Below are 16,679 nucleotides of genomic sequence, written 5' to 3' on the forward strand. Positions count from 1 at the left end.
CTGATCCTCAGGGTGTCTGTTGCAACTTGAGCTTGATATGGGATTTATGCACAGGATTACTATGTCCTGATTTCAGACATTAGGTTTTTTGCAATATGTACTACAGCCCTATATGCACTCTTTCTAAATACATACAGCCATTGTGAAATGATAGTTGGATTGGTACAAGTATTCTAGCACTGAATTGTGCAACCTGAGTAATTTGTAGAATTAAGTGCACTTGAATGATGATGTCACCTGCAACACACTTTTAATGTTATGAGTTTCACAGTAGTGCTTTATAATATATTATCTGAACTGCAACCAAATGTAGCCACATTGTTGCAATTAATAGCATTTTGTTTATTTCTAGTCCAGTTGATGGTTTCCGCTATATCCAACTTTGGGTTTAATTTGGTACATGTTTGCTGTCATTTTTGAGGTGGTTTAGCCTATATATTTAAATTATCTTCTAGTGCTTGGATCTGAAATGAGCAAAAATAGCAATATCATATTGTTAAATGCATTTATCAAATCCATTATTTCAAGTCATTATGAGTTTAGCCAATCTTTTGTCAGTTGTATGTATGCACGTGTATTTTGTATAATACCTGAAATTTCACAGCTTGACAAATGCCACTGTATGTTAAGCAAGGCATTGTTTAGATTACTATTTTTCTTCAAAGAAATCATTCTGAACTGAATTCTATCAGCCCTAAAAATAACTAGTTTTATTTCTTTCATACCTAAATATTGTATACATTGTTTATACTTTGGTAATAACATACTGTATACAATCTGTTTTAGCAGTGCATATGCATTTTATATTGTACAAATCTTTCTATTGGATAAATGACCTTGATTGACTTTAACTGAACTTTAAAATTCATAACCAAAACCACTTTTCATCTGACATTTGGGTCCTTTACTGCCAGTTTCATTATTTATGCAACTAAATGCACAAATGGTGGTATAATGTTTAAAGCTGACCTCTATGAATGGCATTCAAACGCCACACATTAGCACCCAGTGGCTAGCAGATGGAAGTGTATTTCTCGAGATAAGAGAAAGTCAGATGTAAATTACTCTCTCAGCTAAACAGCAGGGAAATGCTTTGATGGCCTATGTAAACTGAAGCATATATAAGAAATTGGACATTAGGTATTAGACATTAGAGAACATTGGAAAATCTACCTTGACTTGCAGCTGCCAGGGATGTAAACACGTGACTGGTCAGATGAAATTTTAGAAGATGCAGAAAAATTCTCCTGAGTCAAATTTGCATAATCATCACAGAGATCAGTTGTCTTCTTTTTTATTCATCAAAGCATATTGTATCAATCCATAACCTTTTGAGTTTGAGGGACAATTACTCTAAAAGCCTGAGTCCTCGTATTGATCTAAGCCTAAATTCTAATGAAATACACCAAATCACTCACAATAATACGCATTTTACAATAATATATACACCACTCTTAACTGGCTGGGCAATTGCAATGGTAATAGTGTGGAAAGTACTCCAGTGGCCCCATATAGTTCCCACTCTGAGGACTACACAAACATGTGCTGTCACTGTGACTCCTGCATTCGCACCAGTGTTGTCACGCAGAGAGGAACCCTGTACATTTGTAACGCAACCCACCAGGACGGCTCCCCAGGCAGACTGACTGAACAAGGCTGTGTGAATAGAGACGCCCTCCCCACCTCTGACAGGATGAGTGAACCCAGGGACACCAGCCTTCCTCTGTGTATTGGAGCTATGTGCCGCATTGGTCAGGGGGAGCCATAAGGCTGCCGCCCCCACCACTCCCAAACATTGCTGCTGCGTTAACACACCCATCATGTGTGAAACTGGATCCATTACACTCTGGAAGCCCAACTGGGCTTGGTGACATGTACCCTCCAGGGACCTCTTAACACAGTCATATTCAACACCCCAGCCCAAATCCCTCCCTTCCCCCCTTTCATGCTGAGAAGCGTTGCCATCTTCTCCCATGAATTTCCTATTCCACAAAGAGTTCTGCAGGCCTTTGACCTTGCACAAAACAGGCTTCACTCAGTTCCTCTTTTAACTCCGCATCCAATTTGTGCCTGTTTTCTCAGACACAATTATCAATTTAGTGCTGAAAGCAATTGTGAGCGACCCCAAATTAAACTGCACCTATAATGAAGTGTCGAGAGCAAATCGACCGTTTATGCTTGGGTGACGCCGGGCAACCTGGTAAAATAAATAAATAAATAAAATAAAATAAAATAGTAGGCTATATATAAAATAAAATAATAAAACAATTATGCATATATTAATCGTTTGAAATAGATAGATTTTTCTGATTCAGTGCGCTAATGGCTCTGTTGGTTATTTCTAGCAGGTTATGACATTTCCTTGGTAATCAGTCAAAAACATACAGGTAATGTTTTTAATACAACGGAGCACTCGCTCTACCGCAAAGTGCATAATAAATCTAAATAAAGTAGTAGGCCTTATTACCGATGTAGTTGACAAATTATTCCGGTGAATACGTTCCAGATAATGGCTCTATCATATATGTTTTCTTGTGTTTCGAATAGTGATCGTTTAAATATATAATAGGATTACACAACCAGCAATCGTGACGCAAAAAGACAGACTTAAAACAATGGTTTTGTTAAATTAGCAAAAAAAGAGAGGTAGGTTCACATCGTCCTCCTTAGCTTCATCATCCAATAACTCATAGTGTCGCACCAAAAACGTGCATATTCGGGCATAACCATTGCTACCGAAACACATTGCCTACATATAAATCTCCACGTGGGCGCGACCTATAATGGCTGTTGCTCTGTACAGTAAATGGAGTGTGTGCCTGCTTTGCCCGTGCAAGTCTGTGTGAGCTAGTGCTATGCTCTCTGACCCCAGTGGCAGTCCCTTCTCACTGCACTGCACTCCTCAGGCTCCCTTTTTCCCAGATCGAGGCTGCTCTCTCCTCTCTCTCGGCTTCTGTCTATCTCAGTTCCACAAGAGACAGCCGGGGGTCTCTCAGGGTCGAAGGTTCTGCCCTGCCTGCTCCAGTCTCAACCTTTCAGCCTCTCTAATCTGCATTCATTCTCTATGGATCGGCGTCTCTAACAACATAGAGGGCAACCCCTGGACACATCTTGGCCAACGGTAAGGTATTCGCTTCCCGATTTGTGAGAAAATCGCAGGGAAAAAAATAACACGACACAAAGCCGTGGGTTAGAGGTGCCCTGTCATTTTCGGGGAAAAAGAACCAGGAGGTTAGTGCAGTGCCTAAACGCAGTAGATAACCAGCTGTTCAACCAACCATCAGTGTTCTTTTCAGTATAACGATGAATGTAGGCTATTTTTAAACCCAAATATACACCGTAGTTATGGCTTTATTATGCTATTGCGCTTTATTACAGGAATGTTGTGGAAGCGACGCGGTGATCCTCTGCGGTGTCAGAGGTTCAATTTGGTCGGGTTTTCCCCCATTTCTCCCGATAAGTGATTTGTTTGTAAATGCTTTGTAGAAAATATGCATACATAAAATAAAACTTGGCTTGTTACCCTTTCGTTTTTACAATGCTAAATCAACAAGAGAGGCCAGAGTTCCTTATGTAACTCGAAAACGTAAGAACTGAAGCCAAACAGTGCGCGTAAATGCAACGAGAATGTTTTACGGTTCGCTCACTGGCTCACTCTTACAATCTAGGTATCTCGGTAGCTAGCTATTGCAGAATTTAGGCAATAATATTTTATATTGTTAGCTAACGTTGCACGATGTCATTTTATTTTAGCTATCTGGCTAGCTAGCTAAATTGCGTTCTGCACAGTTGACTGGTCAAAGTTCAGGGCAGATAGTTTGAATTGAAATACGGTCACAATTTCAAGTGCATTTGCAATCCCTTGCATTTTTTGAAAGCTGGAAAATTACTATTTTTGAGGCCCAATGTTATTGTGTTTTAAACAGAGTAGGTAGAATTTGGACGAAACTCAACAGTATACAATAAAGCGTATTTAGAAGCTAGCTAGCTTGGTTGCTGTGTGTTGGAAAACAGTTTTAGCTGTGTTTCATTAGAGCTGAGAACACCATGCAACCTCCGTGTTGCAGCATTTCTACACATTGTAGCGGGAGACTGTACGCGCGGAAATATATCCTCAATTGAACTCATGGACCGGTGGGCATTGTTTTGACTTTATATTAACGATGGCGTTATAGTAGTTGTCCTGGAAAGGTTTAGCATGAATGACGGTGGGCAGAAGATCTTGTATAAAAGCCAGCAGGGTGTGATGTCAAACCCATTGGCTACTGACTGTAATCAATCAGGGAATCGCACGGGGGGAGCGAACGCTAGAGGCGAGCAAAGCACAACAGAAGCCCAGGAGAGGGAGCTTCCCGGACGGCATGAAAAATCAAGCATCGCCGGTAACTTGTATTACGACTAGGATCCTTTTGGGAAGTGCAAACGGTTTAGTTTTTTATGCAGTGCATTTTATGTGAATTTTTGCTAACCTCATGCTTTATTTTTTCTCTTGAATGATTTGCAAGTCAACGTTTTACTGTGAGAAAGGTAGCCGGTTAGTTATACAAGTGTCAAGTTCATTTTCTGGATCTTATTTTTTCTTTTTTGATTTTAACCTCAACAACAAATTATAAGTGAAAACAAAAAATTAAAAAAAGAGAAACGGCTTAAATTTATTGCAATTGTTTGGACACGAATATTTCTAACTTTATTTTGTGGGGAAACATTTGAGAATCTTGAGAGTTTTATTAATCAGTGCCTGATTCAACATCTTATCTTCATGCCGTCTTAAATGATTTTTTGTGGTTAAAAATATATTGGACGCTTAGATCAGCAATTTATTCATCACTGAATAAGTAGTTCAATGGTTTTATCATAAATAAAACAAGGTAACGCTGTTACATTAGGCTACTTTATTTTACCACACATAACTGTCTGGTACTACACTAGCTGATTTAGTGTAGCCTAATTGTTTTTATAAAATACTGTAAGTCACAACACATTGTAAGTGACTTATTCATCTTCTGGATATAAGATATTAAGAGCTGGACCAGATAGTCGGTATGGTTAGGATAACTGTCATAAACCTTTTTGTAATTGAAGTGAACACTTTTATGAAAAATACTTAGAAGCATAATGGTCGCAGTGTTATTGTTATTGTGTGATTCTGTTTATATATTTAAAATGGTTTCAATTTGCTGTTTGCTATTTTAATTTATTTTTGCTTATATGTTGTAGGCTATTCATGTTTTAAAACAACTTTATGTTGTTTTATTAGGACCTCACTCAGCGAATTAATTCAATCAGACAGTGCACCTAAATACTAAAAAGACCCACAGTGTCTGAATCACAATCTAATCTCCTGTAATTGTGATGAGGTTTATAAAACTGTGTAGGTGCTGTGTCTGTGAATTCCTTCGTTTCCGTATTTGTATTTGTATTGTATTTTTCTTAACATGTTACATTAATGGATAAACAATTAATGGGGTGTTACTTCTTTGTGTTGGTCTTGGTCTTCACGCAGATCGTGGCCTGCTGCTGGGTCAGTCGTTTTCGCTTCTGAGAGGAGGTTCTGAAGGATGCCCGCTGCACAACTCAGCCCTGGATCCTGGTAAACCGTTAGCGTCCAAAAGGTGGGAGGATGGCTCATGGTATTCCCTCCCAGGGCAAAGTGACCATCACTGTGGATGAGTACAGCTCCAACCCCACGCAGGCCTTCACCCATTACAACATCAACCAGAGCCGCTTCCAGCCGCCCCATGTCCACATGTGAGTGCTGTTCTTTTGGTTTCCGTCTTTGAAAAGGGTACATTTGCTTGAGTTTTTGCTTGTCTGAAGAACATGGTTTTGCACTTGTTACATTAATTTAGAAAATTCCTTTGCCCAGAGCGACTTACAGTGCAACCTGTAAAAGCTTTTCTTCTACTGTGATGGCATTACTCATGCTGAGATTTTAAAAATGGTGTACTATCAGCAGCCAGTGTAAGATTTCTTGGGCTGAATAATTTTGTCATGTATTTCTTACACAGTCTTAAAATACTTCTATCCTTTTTCAGTTCCTTTGTAAAACTTGCTTTTGAATGACTTGCAATTTGTCATCTAGGCATTTTCAGACTAGTGATGTAGAAATATCTGGCTAGTTGCAGTAAATAGTGTCATTAATTTGTTATAGAAAAAAGTGATGCATTTATGTGCAATATGTCAGGAATTTATCCCTATTACTCTGCAAAATCAGTACACTTAAAATCAACTCGCTGTGTGTGATGTTGTAGTCTGTTTCAAATTGTTCCAGCCAAGACTCCTGCTCTTCTTTGCACACTAATGTAAAACAAATTACCAGAGACCATCTAATCATTTAAAACATCTGAAAATTGCAAGGATTCTCATTGAATAGAACAAAGTCAGAATATTTACAGATTCAAATTTAATTCTGTTTTATTTATGATTACATTCTACAGTGAGTGTAATTTCTGAGGTACAAACCACAATTGCTGAATCAAAAGTAGAAGCTAGGTTTTGCAGTCTCACTAATTTTTCAAGCTTGCTCGTTTTGTAAATACTGTGTATGTGAGTGTATGAGTGTGCTTTGTTTGTTCTGTTGGGATCCAATCCCGTGGAGCGTTAAAATTGGTCAAATATAGCCTACATCTTTAGAAAAAGTGAGTGACTATATGGAAAAGTATTAATTAGAGTACTTTTTCTAAATTTCATAAATCATAGTATGGCCATGGGCATTTACTAAAACATTTATTGCATTGTGGGCAGCAAAACATCAGTTTGTATTACTTCAACAGTGACTGTTTTTCTGGCTCTGGACTTTCCTCCAAAGATTGGTTGCCCTAACGCCCTCTTGAAGACCTCACAGTGCACACAGTGCAGTCTTTCTTTTGGAATACATGCCCTGTTCTGGGAAAGTAAAGCCTGTTTAGATTTTGTGAGATAATGATCTGAGTCGCCTGGGGTAAGTCTTCTGTCTATGTTAGGACTCTTTAAGCATAAATAAAGTTGGTGTTCCTTGAACCAAAAAAAAAATGGCCTTTGAAACTTAATAGGTCTTAATGTTTCCCACCCACTTGCTCCGTAGTTCTCAGCGCTGGCGGATTCGGGAAAGGGTGTTATGGTTTCCATGGCACACTAACGCCTCTTTTGTAGAGACATAGAACGCGGAGCAGCGAAACACTTAGCTCTGTGACCCTCGTGCAAGCTTGAGAATGGCCACGTTCAACCCCACGCCCAGATGAATTACCACATGTAACAACATCTGAACCTCACCCTCAAAACAGGACTAGCCTAGGATCCATCTGCATTTGCTAAACTCAGCCATGCCCCCCCAACTCCCTCCCCCCCCCCGCCTTCAGAGGGTATACATGTAAACAGAAAATAAATGATTCAGGTTGAGACCATAATTACATTATGTTTAATTTCACTGGAACACGCATGAATATGTAAAATAAAGGCCTGCCAGACCTCCAGGGTTGCAGTGCCATGCTGTCTGCTCTCCCGCTGATCGGGGGCCAACATTTGTCCAGATGACACGCACCCTCCGCTCGGAATCGGTCGTGCACTTAACAGAAACTTACAGTAAATAGCCAACGCGCTTCCCCAACGAGTTCAACCTCCTAATATGTATATAGCTGGCCATTTTGCTATCAACGTTGGAAGGCATTGCCTGCACTGTGGACAGTAAGAGCGCCTTTATTTTATTAAAATGTTAATTTAAAACAAAATGATAAGCCCTGTCATTACTTGGGCTGTGTAATTAAAACTGCCTCTGCAGTACTTCACAAGAGTGCGGGCTTTCATTCAAACAAAAGGCCTGGATCTTTTTTTTGCGAATATCAATTTACCAGACCTTTGATGACAAGCTGAGTTGAATGATGAAATTTGTTGCTGTCCTTGGTCCAAAATAATGTTCGTAATATCTCATTTATGAAATGAAAAATGCTTAAAAAACTGTTGCGTTTCTTGGTGGATTCGGCGTAATTCAAAATTGAATCTGTTTATTGGTTATGTTTCTTGTCCTTGTTTCTTGAATAGCCTATAAAAACTATTGTAAATCATTGTCTAACAAATAGAAAGGCATCTACTATAGATTCTTACCCAAAAAAAATCATTTTATTTGCATATATTTTATGATAATTGTTTAGGGATTGACTTTTTCCCAAAACAAAAAAGATTTGATATTTGCTGTTAAAGAAGACTAGGTTATCTCCTTTGTGTGAGTGAGCTAGAGAGAGACAAACATTCCCAATGAATCATATGGAAATAATGGCAAATGAGAACATGCGACCGTCTTTTCGAAAGACATTAATTGCTCTACAAATTTTCATTCTGAGCTTATCCATGCCTTCTGAGGCAAACATCCTGCCGAATTTGAATCTAAGCTGCTCCTCTCGCTTTCGACCATTGCGTGCTGAAGAGGCCTTGAGCAGGCTTTCCCAGAGGACAGAGTAGCATTCCAGTTTGGGCTTTTGTTTTACTGGACAGGCAGTCCCCGAGATGAATTGGATTGTGAAACAGGAGAACACTTGATTAAGTTCCTCGGCCCCTGTGTTAGTGCAGGGGGTTAAGTGTCAGTTGACATACTGAAGGTTTTTATTGTATACTTCGACTCTAATAAACCCCTTTCCACTATAGGGCTGTAACAAGGCGAGCATGAACTTGAGGCAAATCTGGTTAAGCTGGTACAACATGATTGCTTTTCCATTTAAAGAAGTAATTCTTCAATCTGCTGATGGTTGTTTGCTGATCAGTACTGGGAAGAGTGTACTTTCTTTATTCTATATACATATATATATATATATATATATATATATATATATATATATATATATATATAACCTCAGTTTCTCCCCCTGACCCCCAACAGAACCAGCAGTTATGAAAATCAGCAGAGCATGATCTAAACACACTTGTGTAGTTCCAGGATGCAAAAGTTATATAAGGGGTTTGCCTCTCTAAAAGGCCTCATTCCGGCAGATGTACTTCTACCAGTCTTGAGTGTCAAGGTGTGATGTCACTTCATCCTCCGTCTAAACAGGACCATCAGGACTGCGGAGTATTGTGTTTGATTGTGCTCGTGACGGTTTATGAATAGTTGATGTTCTCATTGTAATTGGATGGAAACTATCAGGTTAGTGTGTCACAGCACCACACAGTTTTAGTATTACACCAGCGGTATCAATTTTAGCACAGGAAATCCCTGTACCATGGGTCACCAAGTTTAAACGCACAAAGAGCTGGATGAAATGTTCATTTGCTTTTGCACACCTTTAGCTGGGCCTACAATTGAAGTTGCAAGTAAATAAAAAGAATGAACAGAGCCATTTATTTTTTAGATAAACTTTAGAAAGTGCGGCACTTTCAAAGATATTTGTCATTTGTGGTACACATTTTCACAAGGGAGGGTTACAATTAGAGCTTGAATCATATATCTTTTCACTCATACAATTGCTCAAACAATTTTGGCAGCTTCATGCTATGGGGCTGCTTTTTGAAGGTGAATTTATTTATTTTTTTGGTAAGTGATAAAAGTCTTACTTTTAAAAATAATGTTTTTCATCATAAATGTTGTTGGTGAAGGGGTTAAGATATAATAGGGCAAAATGTGAAAAAGTTACATGGGACAGAATATTTTTTGACTGCTCTGCATAGTTTCTGCGTACTTGTAATTTTTACCCTTTTTAACTGTTCTTGCAGTTTTCTCTCTAAATGATAATGTCCATTTAAATATCATTTTTGCTGGTTTGACAGCTACTATATATCAGCAGAGATTAAAAACCTTTCAGTAGTCAGGCTGTTGTTGTTCTGGTCTTTGTATTGATAGTGATTTTTTTAGTGCTCCCCAGAGTAGGGTGAATAGAAGCAAATGTGTTTTGATATTTCGCCTTTAAATAATAAAAAAAGGAGAGACACTGTAGGAGTACACATTTGATACCTGTGTTGAATATCATTTTATATTATTTTTGCTGTGCGCCATACGTGTGTTTCATTCATTTGCCAAAGAATAACTAAAAATAATATAATTCTCTAAAATAATACCAAATTAAGTAATGAGATTCATGTGGATTGTTAGACTTTCCTCTGAAATTGAATCTCTGTTGGTGATGTGTTGAATATGAGTATGGATTTTTTTCTCTTTTTTTGAGGAATTAGAAAAGGGAGAAATTAGAAAGGGAAGCGAGACCACTACATCAAACACTTGTGACTTTCTTTTATTATATAACAGGGAAGGGCCAGTTCTTATTAATATTATAATGCGTATCATAACTTGCCTAATTATGCTGAAACTTTGCATAATTATGTCTGCAATTATATTTGAAATCACTGTTTATCTCAAGGAAACAAGGAAGTTACATTACATACTGAAAGCAAAGCAAGGCTTGTCTTTTGATTTAAATGTTTCTTTGATTTTGCTCTGTCACACAAATATGGCAACTGTGTCCATCATGTGACACATACACACAAAGGCTAACCGGTAAGAAAAATTGTGACAAGCAATTAGATATTTATTAACTCTGTGACAGCAGGGTTACCTTCAGAAGATTAGCAATCGGACAATCTCCAGTTTAACCCAAGGTCACCCGCTCAATTGTAGATTAGTCGGTTTATCGACTGAAAACCATTCGCAGTTGGTGGTTGCTATGCGTGGTAGGGTGGATGGACCTGGCTTCATCTGCTCCTGACCAGTGGCCCGATTTTCTGTGAACAATCGAGCGGTTCGACTTTGACGGGGTTGACATCCTGTCCTGTTACTGTTGCAGGCACGGGTTTGGGTGGAGAGCTGGGGCATGACCTACCCAGGCAAAGGTTGAGAGAACTGCTTGGGCCGTCTTCAGCTAGCGTGGGCTCGCGCACAGCCCACGTTCAAAAACCTTTGCTCAAAAATGAAACGATGATGTCCATTTGTCACACAGCCTGCCTCAAAACTTTAAAGATATCATTGGAAAAATGCTCTTGGAGAAAGTGCATTGCATCAGATGAAGCAATAGAAAGGCCTTCCACAAGCTAGATATGTCGGCTTATGGGACAGTTCTGTTGTGGAAAATAAATATAGGCTAATTAGCTGGAAAACTGAGTGCTAACCAGATAGCTTTTTGAAAATGCAGACAAGCTGTATTTCTACATCAGGCTATATTTTTCTTTTCTATTTATTGAGCAGACCCACTTGTTGTTGTAACTCCGTGTTTAAAGGTGAGTGTTTGAGCTCATTCTAGAAGGAAATGTTTTGCACTAGTGTGTCTGGAAATCGCATCTAGAAATGCCTGCAATGTGTAGATGCGGAAATGGGCCGCAGACATGAGGGACTGCATTTAAAATGGCTTCTGCATGAAGAGCGAATGTTCTATGAACAAATTTACATGCATGTTTTTAACAGGGGGAAAAAGCCAAGGGAATACTATCACAGGAAGTATCCTGCAGCGGATATTGAAATGCCATCTTTATGTTTATAACATGGCCATGTGCAATCAATAAAGGGGGCAGCAGTCTGGTTTGTGTCTTGAGATTTTGTTTTTGTTCATCAGAAGCCTACAAAGGGTATTGAAATTTTCAGTCGGTTTCACTGACTCTACTGTGTGATAACATTTTATACTACATTTTATTTTAAAGTTGTGAATCCTTGGGTCTGAATAATCCTCTGTTGAACCAAAATTATTTATTCAGTCTGTCAAAACCCATTAACCGTTGAAGTGAAAGAGAAGGAAATGCCTTGAATGATTTAGAACAACCAAGGACATGTTGTCTCACTTACATTATTTTTTATTTTTGGGTAAAGAGGCACTCAGGACAAACATTTGACTATAAAACCACCCATGAAGATTATTGACATACAAGCTTCCAAATACTGAGCATGCATTCCTAAATGGTTCGGAAATGCCGTTAATGCGTGGAACCGTCACTGGAGCCAGGATGGAAGTGGATGAATAACGTGCTTTCTCCGTTCACTGAGACTAATTTAGTGTTATTAGAGTGGTCAGGAGGTTTCGCATGCCATGTCCTAATTGATACTGGTCACATTGTTTCTTTGTACAAGAAGATTGACTTTATGGGGGAGAAAGGCTATATTTACGCGTGCCAGCCTGCCACCAGATGTTTTAATTTAAAACTGTTTAAATTGAAATCAAAAAGAGAGAAGGGTGGGGGGGGGGGAACGGAAAGAAACATTTAAGACAGGTCTAAATGGCATGGCGGAGCACTCTCCTGTCTGGTTCTCCCACATTTAATGCACGGCATGTCTGATCTATGAAAGAGTGCCTCGTGGTCTCGAACCGGCGCCACTTCTGTAACCCTAACTGTGTGAGTTCTCTAAAACACTGCGGTGTCATGAGGCACAGGAGACAAGACCCCACTAGTTAAATGTCTACATATGATCTTTGCATCTTTATTTACTCTACACAATCTTGGACATGCATTTGCTTTCTGTGCTACAATTTCACAGTTTATTCTGTTTTCAGAACTTTCATTTGAATGCGCTGGTGGTCAATTCCAGACATGCGACTGCCATCTCTCTTCATTCTTTTTGATTTGAGAGGCAATTTATTAAATTCCTGCCAACCCCAAATAGATTTGGGACCATGTTTCTGATTGCAAATTTGCAGCCCATGTGAAAACAGAGAACACTTTCTCCTGTATGTCAAAACCCTGGATTTGTAATGCTGAGCATATAGTCGCTCTTTGAGTTGAGGGCTCAAATTGTGAGAGTCAGATTTTTTTTTAGCACTCTGGATTTGCGGGCAAAATAGGCCTACATCTACAATCTAGAATGGCTTGCCATGTTTCTTTTTTCTTTTCTTTTTTTCATCATTTGATGGGTTTTGTCAGTTTTCAGACATGTGCGTTAATTAGGGAGGTAATGCGTGCTTTTGGCAGCAGTACAGAACTGCCATCCCCTTTAGTAATGAAATAATGGGTGAAAGGGGGGAAAGTGCAGGGAATTGCATGTCGCTGGCTTCAATTACAGTCAACATCTTTTTCCTTTTGAGACGAGGAAGGGTTTTTTCTTCAGACCTACTTTGGAAAAATAAATAAAAGGATGTCCTGATGAGACATAAGCAGATCTCACAAATGGACAGAAGCGGGGAAAAGCTCTCCTTTCAGAACTTACAAGAACAAAATGGTTTTCTGGCTTGAATAGACCAATATTTTTAGTATGATGACAGGCTTCCTTCTGAATTATTTTCTTTTTTTTTCTTCCTTTATCTCATAAAATTCAAATAACGCTTGACATTCAGGCTAACCCCAGTGACTTACCACACCAAAAAACTGCATCATTGAAGTAAATATCAAAAATCATAAATGGATACGAAACATATGGTGCCTCTCTGAGTTGTGGAAAACTTCAAGGGGGGGATTGTATTCAGGCTTTCAACAATAACCAAACAGCAATAACAAAACAAGAGTGGTTAACCAGTAGGAATTTTAAATCTTTCAATGTTTTGTCTTTCCATCTGAAGTCATGAGAGATAGAGAGTGCTGTGGATTTCAGAAAGATGAAGGAATAGTTTGCTGTCGTGCGAGTGTCCAATCTGTCCTCGTTCAGAACGGCTCCTCCCCCTTCATTAGCCGTGTAAGCCACTGTCAACATTAACAGGAGGAGCTGTGCGGAGGGGAGATTTGAGGAAGGTCTGGAGCTCCATAATAACGGAATCTCGGAGGCGAGCGGGGGATAAGCGTTTATTTACCCCGCAGTTGCTCTGGGATTAAAACACCTTGCGCAAGTCGCAGAGCTCGCTTAATGCTTTGTTTTTAAATCCAGGTCTAGCCGCTTCGCCGAGCCAGCCGGCCCACCTCTCAACACCCGGGCCCCCGGCCCCCGGCCCCCAGCCTAGCCTCGCGTGGCTCTCTCACGCGTGTGGCCCTGGCCCCCGAGGGGCTCGTCCCAGCGTGACCCTAACCGCTTTTCTGCTGTGTTCTCTCCCCCCCGCAGGGTGGACCCCATCCCATACGACACTCCCAAACCGGCGGGTCACACGCGCTTCGTCTGCGTCTCTGACACACACTCCCGGACAGATGGCATCCAGATGCCGTACGGCGACGTACTGCTCCACACGGGCGACTTCACTGAGCTGGGCCTTCCCTCCGAGGTTAAGAAGTTTAACGACTGGTTAGGTAAAGATTCCGTTATTTTCCCGTTCTTTTCGCTCACCCCAATTAACCCCCCACCCCCCGTTCTTATCAAAATTCCATTGAGGGCTTCCTCATTAAATGGAAGGTTTTCGTTACCCTGGCTTGCTTGTTAAGGAGGCTGCCAGTTCTTCCAGATAAAAGGAATGCCAGACACAGGTTTTGTTCAGATTACACAGAAGGTCTTATATCTGACAAGCAGGAACTGTAACTCTAGTATTTAGGCCCTTCCTTGCAACGGGTGCTGTCATTTTTGTATTCAAGTGAGGGACACAACTTGTTAACGCTCCTGTTAATCAAGAATACCATTGTTCTGTTAATTAGCCCATATTGGCTATGGGAATAACCTGGATGTAACAACCTGTAGGATGGAATCATTTCTATACGAATATTATTTTAATATGCCACACGCGATAATAAAATGCTACATTTTCATGAATGATTATGCGTCAGTTATTTGAATATATGTGCTAATTAAAGGAATTTTGGTTTGAAATATATCGTGCTTAGCTTACCTAATATCTTGTACCTAATATAAAATGCTTAGGTGCACCACATCTCAAGAACTTTGTTCTGATAGACATGACAGGAAAATAAACGTTCTTGATGACTAAGTGACCTCTGCTTGAATCACAGTCTTGAATGAACTGAAGTGCTGGACATATCTCTCTGTTTTTTTTTTTTTTTGTTATCACTCATTTCACATTTCATCCCTGGAATGTCTGGTTTGTGTGCAATCAAAAATGTGTTGGAATGATCACTTATTTGGACGATTTATCAAAGAGTATCATAGCAAAATGATAGAAAACACAAAATTGTGTAAAAAAAAAATATAAAATGTATTTTATATTTCAGAAGAGCAATTGGCAGCAGCAGTATTTTAGGCCGTAGTTTTAGAGTAAGTTCAGTATTATATGACTTGTAAGACTGTAATCACCAACAGCAGGTGATGGCTAACTGGTTCTCTGTGATCTTGCTCCACCTGTGCTGTACTGTTTTTACAGTAGGTGTTTCTAATACTGCAATCATGGAAAATTGCCACTGTCGATACAACACTCCATTTGAAATTAGCATTGTATATTAGTTCTTACTATTTCGTTGTGAACGAGAAGATACGGTTCTGACTTGCGGTCACATAACCAGTGTAGCCTTGGGTTTTTTATTTAGTTTTATTTGTTTTTTGATATTCTTGCAATGAAAAAGAAAATGTTAGTACAAAATCAACAGTAAACCGAAGCGCTGCAGGTTATGTGGAATGAAGGCTGTACGCTCGCAAGGACCCACAATAAGTGGAATTCAATTTGAGGCCGTGTGGCAATGGAATTCTTGAGCCAAGAATTTATTGACGTGCAAAATCTTCATCTGCTGCTTTGCCTGAAACCATTTTAAAGCACAGTACCAAGAATGTTTTCCCCGTTACTTTCTGTGTTAGTCTGTCTCGAATGATTCCAGTCTCCATGGCAATATCGCAGACAGATCTTTTTTTGATTTAGTAACGCCTACTTCCAGTGTGCAAAAAGCACCCAGGCACCTTTCATTAATATAAATTGTGGGGCGCGCACACCATCTTGCATCACAACTGCTTTGGGGTGTCCTCTGTATTCCTCCTTCGGGAACATGAAGACTCTGGGCTTGTCAGGAAGATGGACCATCTCCCTTGTAATGGTTTTGCAGTTTTACGAAGATTAAAGCCTCAACCCGAGCACATGTAGCTAATTTAGCTGTTTAGAAAGAATTGATGTGCTTTCCACTGTCATTAGTGAATGCATACGATTCTTACACTGATACTTTTATGGTTATTTGTAGCAATGGGTTGAGGATAAGGACATGTCCTCCTCCTGTTCTTCCCCCCCACTTCATTTCTGTGGTAACATGCACCAGACCCAATTGAGCGGGTGTTTTGATTAGTCGAAGGGAAAGGCGTCTTGTGATTTCTTAACCGAAATTCTTAAAAAGGATTTAAGTGCTGGTACAGCATTTTGTAAGTGGACTGCAGCCATATTAATTATAGCAAGCTCCTCAGAGATGTTGGCCTGTTTGTGTGTGTGTGTGTGTGTGGTAGTAGGGGGGTGTGTGGTTGATAAAGGAGTAATGAATACACACCCTGCAGTTACAGATGCAGTGTGAAGTGTAGCAGCCGGAGGACCCTCTGCGGGGATTACGGCTGTGGCACCTGGCAGGACAATAAACATACTCTGGCAGCCTTGCTCTCGTAATTGGCCTTCGGGGCAGGCAATTGTAAAGCCTCACTGTTGTCATGCAGTACACTTACCTTGAGTCTGATTACGGAGCAATGCAGCCATACTTGAACAGCGTATGGCTGCACTCTTCATGCAGAACCAGGAAATTGACTTCGGGGTGTGTTCAAAACATATTCAGATCAACTGCGCAACTTTTGTCAGTGCAACAATGATTGTGTGGAAACCGAACGCCGCCGTGTGGAGCAGTCTGGTGTGCTGTCACAAGGGGAAAAATGCATTTCTTGTGTAGAGAATTTTTAAAACAAGCAAAAGCAGTGCGCATTCAATTTAATGAACTAGCGATTTGTCCAGACAGTCGGACATGCTTCAGATCCC

The 16,679-nt window shown here is 39.9% G+C and overlaps 1 protein-coding gene across 2 annotated transcripts in view; it reads left to right on the forward strand.

Moving 5' to 3' along the window:
• Positions 1 to 2,807: 2,807 nt before the first annotated feature.
• The window catches only part of LOC135255261 (metallophosphoesterase MPPED2), a 53,835-nt gene continuing 39,963 nt past the window's right edge, over positions 2,808 to 16,679 (forward strand). The window contains exons 1-3 of one of the 2 annotated variants that reach the window (XM_064336188.1): positions 2,808 to 3,121; positions 5,504 to 5,748; positions 13,907 to 14,088. In XM_064336188.1, the coding sequence (XP_064192258.1) occupies positions 5,621 to 5,748; positions 13,907 to 14,088 (310 nt within the window). In that variant the 5' untranslated portion in view covers positions 2,808 to 3,121; positions 5,504 to 5,620. Of the gene's footprint in view, positions 3,122 to 3,594; positions 4,383 to 5,503; positions 5,749 to 13,906; positions 14,089 to 16,679 lie in introns of those variants that run through there. The other variant, XM_064336189.1, reaches the window with a different exon arrangement.

Source organism: Anguilla rostrata, chromosome 5 (genome assembly GCF_018555375.3).
Source record: "Anguilla rostrata isolate EN2019 chromosome 5, ASM1855537v3, whole genome shotgun sequence".
Taxonomy (NCBI): Eukaryota; Metazoa; Chordata; class Actinopteri; order Anguilliformes; family Anguillidae; genus Anguilla; species Anguilla rostrata.